The sequence below is a fragment of the Jatropha curcas genome, chromosome 1 (genome assembly GCF_041381405.1).
Source record: "Jatropha curcas cultivar XTBG-Jc1 chromosome 1, XTBG_Jcur_1.0, whole genome shotgun sequence".
In the NCBI taxonomy this organism is placed as follows: domain Eukaryota; kingdom Viridiplantae; phylum Streptophyta; class Magnoliopsida; order Malpighiales; family Euphorbiaceae; genus Jatropha; species Jatropha curcas.
Genome location: NC_143151.1, coordinates 23,946,549 through 23,953,347, shown reverse-complemented (window position 1 = coordinate 23,953,347; position 6,799 = coordinate 23,946,549). Strand labels below are relative to the sequence as shown.

General features: G+C 32.0%; 1 protein-coding gene across 2 annotated transcripts; it reads left to right on the top strand.

The window, feature by feature from the left end:
- The first annotated feature begins 659 nt into the window (after window positions 1-659).
- On the top strand, window positions 660-5,351 carry LYM2 (lysm domain GPI-anchored protein 2 precursor). Of its 2 annotated transcripts, none has more exons than XM_089723830.1 (4): window positions 660-1,398; window positions 4,260-4,380; window positions 4,485-4,696; window positions 5,090-5,351. In XM_089723830.1, the coding sequence occupies exons 1-4, from the start codon at window positions 744-746 to the stop codon at window positions 5,191-5,193; spliced, it is 1,092 nt and encodes a 363-aa protein (XP_089579956.1). In that variant the 5' UTR covers window positions 660-743; the 3' UTR covers window positions 5,194-5,351. The 2 variants fall into 2 exon arrangements, with proteins under 2 accessions (XP_089579956.1, XP_012067148.1); XM_012211758.4 differs by lacking the exon at window positions 660-1,398 and adding an exon at window positions 1,663-2,494.
- Window positions 5,352-6,799: the final 1,448 nt, after the last annotated feature.

The window sequence follows — 6,799 nt, the reverse complement described above, 5'->3', positions numbered from 1 at the left end:
CGTAAAATTTTTGCTTACTTCAGTTTTTAATTGGTTCAGTGCATGTCAAAAAATTGAAATTAACCGATGCACACTCCTAAATTGAGTGTCGTCTATATAAAATCGTCCTCTCCATCATTTTAATAAAAGAAAAAAAAATATGAGTCCTAAGCTATATCGAAATTAACACATAAATTTTAGTACTTTCAAGAAAACTAATTTTAATATATTTGCATTTTTTTCTTTAAAAAAAAACTAATTTTAAGATTTCTAATCTTAAGTCTTTCCATCTAAAAAAGTAAAATTTTTTCCATCAATTACCATCAAAATTTTAAATAAATTCTTAAATTATATTGAAATTAATATTTAGGTCTCTATCACTTAAAAAAAAAAATCACTATATCATCTCTAATTTGATAAATAAAAATAAATCCTAAAATCTTCAAAAATTCTAAAAAATAATAATAAATGAATAAGAATGAAAATAGTCGTAAAAGAATCCCTAAAGTCTACAAAAATCTATCCATGTAAACATTCATAAATATCAGTCCAGTATTTCCATGTGAACACTTTAAGGCAAACGATAACAAAGTCACTCGAGAAAGTCAAAGTCTACCCTCGTCAAAGGTTACATTTCTACAGTCAACCTAACTTATATCCTACAAAACCACTCGCTTCATTTTCATCCTCTACAATTCAAATCTCCGCCATTTTAAATACCCATTAAACCCAAATTCCCAAATCTCAAGTTAACAATATTAGAAATGGGTTTCTCTAAAGAGAAAATTCTCTATCTACTCTTTCTTTTCTCTCTAGCAGCCAAATCAGCTGCCCAAGTGGGATTCAAATGCACTCAAAATCCCTCTTCTACTTGCAATTCTCTTGTTGGCTACAAAACTCCAAACGCCACCACTCTTTTCCACCTGCAAAATTTCTTTGGTGTCAAAGACCTCAACTCCCTTCTAGGTGCAAACAATCTCCCCTTCTCTACCCCATCAAACTACACTATAAAAAAAGACGCGGTCGTCAAAATCCCGTTCCCTTGCAAATGCTCTAATGGGACTGGCGTATCGGACGGAAAACAGATATATACGGTTCAAAAAGACGATGGCTTGTTTTATATTGCAAATAACGTATATATGGGTTTAGTTACTTACCCACAAATTCAAGAGTTTAATCGGATACCAAATGCGGATAGAATTACAGTGGGACAAAAATTGCGGATTCCGTTGCCTTGTAGCTGCGATGAAGTGGAAGGAGAAAGAGTTGTTCATTATGGACATCTGGTTGAAGAAGGAAGCACCACGGCAGAAATTGCTAAGGACTTTGGAACTACAGATGATGTGCTGTTTAAGCTTAATGGAATTGCTAATGATAGTCAGCTTATTGCTGGAACGACTATTGATATTCCACTCAAAGGTTAGTCTCTTTTTTTTTCACTTTTTTATTTTTGGTTTCTCTTAATAAATTATTGAAATTTATAAAATTTGGTTAATAAAATAAACTCTAATTAAAATTAAAATTTGTGGATTTTTTTTAAATTTATCAAATGATAAAATCTAATGTGTTTTCGTAATATACTTTCAGTTAACAATCAAAAGCAAAAGTTAAAAATAAATAATGATTATTTTTTCGAAATTATAGTGAGGTCTCTCTGATTTAAGAAATACAACTAGTCATTTTTTATGGGGCCTTGTTCATAAATAATAGTAAATTATGGGGCCCAACAACGAAAATTCAAAACTCTGTTCAAACTTCAAAGTCTCCTCTCCTCTCCTCTCCACTCCAGTCAGTGTCTTTGCGCTTCTACGAGTCGTCTTCTCCTCCTTCTTTGCTGTACATTGTTTGACTAAAACCGAGCAAGCAATGATTCTCTCTTCTGCTCCTCTACTTCTCAGCCTACTATTATTCGCTGCTCTTGCAACCAGTTCGTTGTCACAGCCGTTCAAATGCACCACATCTGGTCAATGTAACGCCCTAATCGACTATGTCGCTCCAAATTCCACCACTATCTCCGACATCAGAACCCTCTTTTCAATCAAAAACCTCCGATCCATCCTCGGAGCTAACAACCTCCCTCTCTCAACCTCACCAAACCAAACCATAGCCGCAGCGCAGACAATCAAGATCCCTTTCCCCTGCAAATGCTCCAACGGGACGGGCATCTCCAACAAGAAACCAATCTACACTGTTCAACCAGGAGACGGGCTTGATCATATAGCTAGAGATGTGTTCTCGGCTTTGGTGACGTACGAACAAATAGCGGCCGTTAATAATATACCGGATGTGAACAAGATTTTGGTTGGGCAGGAGCTGCAGATTCCATTACCGTGTAGCTGCGATGATGTTGGTGGAGAGAAAGTAGTTCATTATGGACACGTGGTGGAATCAGGAAGTTCGCTAGATTTAATCGCACAGGAGTACGGAACTACTATGACTACTCTTATGACCCTTAATTCAATTACAAATGCTAGTTCTCTTAAGGCTGGTCAAGTTCTTGATGTCCCTCTAAAAGGTTTTCTTTCTCTTTTCTTTTTCCTTTCTCGTTTTTTCAGCTTTCCTGAGCTGAACTTACAATCACATAGCCTAATCTACATTAGTGAAACATATTTCGGATTGGGTCGATTTAAGTACCCATGATGGATCAGCGGTTCTATGAATTTTTTTCCTCAATCCAACCCATCAAATGCGTGAAACCGCCTGTTGGAAACGGGTTGAGTTGGGTAAGAGTTTAACTCTATCAACTCGAGCATTCATAGCCTGACACTTTAGGGAATACATAGGGCTCCATTTATTTCATCCAGCACTAGATCTATTAGCTCTCACCTATCTCTTAAATTCCCTACCGATTCCAATGAAAGTATGGTCATCTTATTAGTTTCTCCTTTTGGATTGGATATTTCTTCATTTGAGACTGTCATCCTTTTCCTTGTTCTTGTTTTATTTTATTTTTAGCTTTTAATATTCTTTAGGTGACATGCGTTGATTTTAAAGAATTTTGGTACATGAAAATTGTTAGTGGCTCTATATTCTTGAGGTAAATTTTTAATATTTGATTATGCTTTAGTTTCGAAAATTTTAAAAATTTACTTTAACTTTAATTCTTGAATAATTATATTATAAACAATTTGTTCTTTAAAAATATTGTGCTCATATTGTATATTGATAATGGTATAAGAACTAAAAGGCTAAATTCTATACAGTATGAATGGAAGTAAAAATTATTTAGACCAAATCCCAACAGCTGTGCATTACAGCTTTAGTAATGTAGTCCAAAAGAGTTAAAAACCCAAAAAGGTCGCTAGTTTATATGGTCCCCAACTTATTTGTATTCTGTCAATGGTGCCAATTGATTCAATTGTTGTATACAGCTTTAGAAAATGCTCCTTCTAATTTGTGGGTCCTCTGTTACAGTCATGACATGTTGGTCCTAGTTGTTTCTTCATATTTGTCATATTGCCTCATCATACTGCTATTTAAAAACAAAAGATTCCCACTTGAAATTTTGTATTTTTTTTATTCAATGATTGAGATAAACAATGCAGAATTTCCAATTTTTCAAAAACAAGAAAAGTTTAAACATTGTATAGTTGGTTTTCTAGTGCTGCACTTATGGTATGGTGGACCTGATTATTGGTGGATGATTGCTCTGCTAATGCTTTTAGGAATGTGCTTTTAAGCACATTTCAATTTGGAAACAGAGAATTTAAAACTGCAATCCATTATAGATCTTTCTCATGATTCAATAAAAACCTAAAATGAATTTGCAATATCTACTTTTGCATAAATTGGCTTCTTATATTAGACATGAAAAATTATAAATATTAAGTATTTGTTCGTCGATTACAAGTTTCAAAGTTTCAAGCTGTATTTGAGACCCATGCTTTTTGGAGAAGAGTTTTATATGTGTTATTTATGACTTGAAATACAAAGGACCTGTTTGGCATAGCTATTGTAAGTAACAGATTAGCCAAAACTAGGAGTATAATTCTATTATAGCTCAATGAATGCTGATTTTGGAAAAATTATATTTGAGTCTTTTCCAGAATCAATTTTGGGATCATAAAAATAATGTTGTAAGAATTTATTATTTGTTTACCATGAGGATTCTTTATACTTTTAATCCATAATCTGCTTTGCCAAGCTAGTCCTAAATTTCTGACCACTAAGATGTGTAGACAGTTTGGAGTGCTTTCTTTTCTCTCCAATTTTCTTATTCAAGATTTTGAATTATCCTGTAATGTTGTATGAATTAATGTTGCTCTATTGTTGATTGGCAGCTTGTAATTCGTCAGTAAGCACAACCTCAATAGATTATCCTTTGCTTGTCCCTAATGGCACTTACTTCTTCACTGCCAACAGTTGTGTGAAATGCAATTGTGATGCTGCAAACAACTGGACGTAAGTGTATTACTCAAACATCTATCTTCCTGTATTGAAATATTTAGTCAAATCAGTTTCTTTGAAGTTTGAGATCCAAACAATTTTTTTCTTTCGTTCACCAGATTACAATGTGAGCCATCTGGATTTAGACCAGCAGCCAAGTCGACCTGGTCAACTTGTCCTTCCATGCGATGTGATGGAGCAACCAGTTTACTCCTTAGCAACACCACAACTACTGGCTGCAACACCTCGACCTGTGCCTACGCGGGCTTTTCCAGCCAAAATATTTTGACAACCCTTGCCACTGTATCCACTTGTCCAGCCACTGGTCCAGGTATACACTCGCAAATATAACTTTGCTAGCCTTATTTTGTATCTTAAATTCCTACAAAGTTATGGATAAACATGTTTTACTTATTGGTATAATGCTATTGACATTCAAATGGTTAGTATCATTCATAATTGTGTGCAAGCCAATGAGTTTATTTGTTTTTGTTGCATTTAAAGTTTTTTTGAAATATTATTTGAATGTATTATTCAATTATTGTGTATTTCAAAACTTTTTTGTACTGCATTCAAATACAAGATTGGAATAGACACAGGTTTCTGTAAAATTGCATTATTCTTGATAGATTTAGAAAACTTCTCTCATTTTATAATGTATTATATAGCTCCTATTGGTCTGATATGAACCATAAATTTACTATTTTGTTTGTTGATAAAATAGGTATTGAGTCTCCTGATGACAATTATGCTTCGAGGATCAGCTTGAGTTGGAGCTTCCTTCGCATTTCTCTTCCGCTGATTATGCTTTCTGTACATCTTAATTAACACGTTAGTGCTTGTTTTGCGGGTGTTCTTTTTTTGTGGGATATGAGTATGTAAACAAACTTTGTGGTCTAAAAAATGTAATTTCAGTTGGTTTGTGTACAAGTAATTATTTATTCAACAATAAAATGTATGAAAGAATGGAAAGTTCAACTAATAAACTGTCTCACGCATATATAAACGTGAATTTTGCAGTTAAATCAATGAATGCGCAAGGCGCAAAGGGCAGCTTGAGGTGAGGTGCAAAATTTTTGTTTTCTTTTCTAAAAAACAGGGATAATAACTATTTTGTCCTTCTATTTTGCACTAATTAATTATTTTATTTCTTTCTATTCAAAACTAGATCACTTTATCCCTAATATTTGATTTGTCAAAACTATATTGCTCTTTTGTCTAATTTTTGTACTTTCTTATTAAACAATTTAGATATAATTATTATTTTCTCCGTTTCATTTTGTTTGTATAATTAGCAAAACACGTAAGAATTTAGTCAAGAAAAATTATTTTTTTCTTTTTTACCCTTAACTCATTAAGATATTAATAAAAATTTTTCATTTAATGAACGATCATAAATGTTATTATTGAAAGAATAATTATTTATGTGTATAAATTTAGAAATCTTGCAAACATTTTGGGACATTTAAAAAAAAAATGATAAGCAAACAAAATGAGACAGAGAGACTATTTTGTTCTTGTATTTTATCGAAATTAACTATCATGTCCTTGTATTTTTGGGATAAAATAGTCTATTTTAAAATAAAAAGAATAAGAGAGTTAATATTGACAAAATATAATGCCAAAATAGTAATTATTTCTAAGGCTTTTAGTGCAAAAGTATAAAAAATGGACAGAAGTATAAAATCATCTCCTTTTGAAAATATATGGATGAAATGGTTAATTATGGCTAAATATAGTGAAAATAAGAGATAAAATAAATAAAAGAAAGAAAGCAATATTATCTCAAATATAGCAAAATGAAATGAATTAAAAAATTTAATTAACAAGAGAAAGAAACATAATCTGAAATCAATCAATTGAGCTAAAGAAGATCCATACATCTTTAGAATAGGCTAATTAGTTCATGGCATACAACTTGATTAAATTGCAAAATACCAATTTCTCAAACAAAGAAGTAAAAGAAAGGATAATATAAGAAAAAAAGGCTAATAGAAAATAATTATTTCGTCCTGAGATTTTACAAAATTAATTAAATAGTCCTCATATTTTTATATAATAGATATTTAGTCCTTAGTTGGATTCTGTCTCATTTAATGCTTGTTCCATCTAATTTTATTGCTTTTTACCGTTAAATGCCTAATAAAAGACTAAAATGCCCTTTTGATAACACAAAAATTAGAATCACTATCCCTCTTCTTCTCCATCTCTCCAAATCTTCATTTCTGCAACTGTATAAACTTAATAAATAAAAATATTGAAAAAATTATTAAAGTTGTATCTCATTTTGCCGTTCAAGGTATCTCTTCATCCATCCATGGTAAATGGTACTCTTAAAGGCAATTATCTATCCGTTTCTCTCCTCCCACACACTCTCTATCTCTCTCTCTCTCTATCAATTTCATTTAAAAGAAATAAGAAAAAGCAAAAAAAA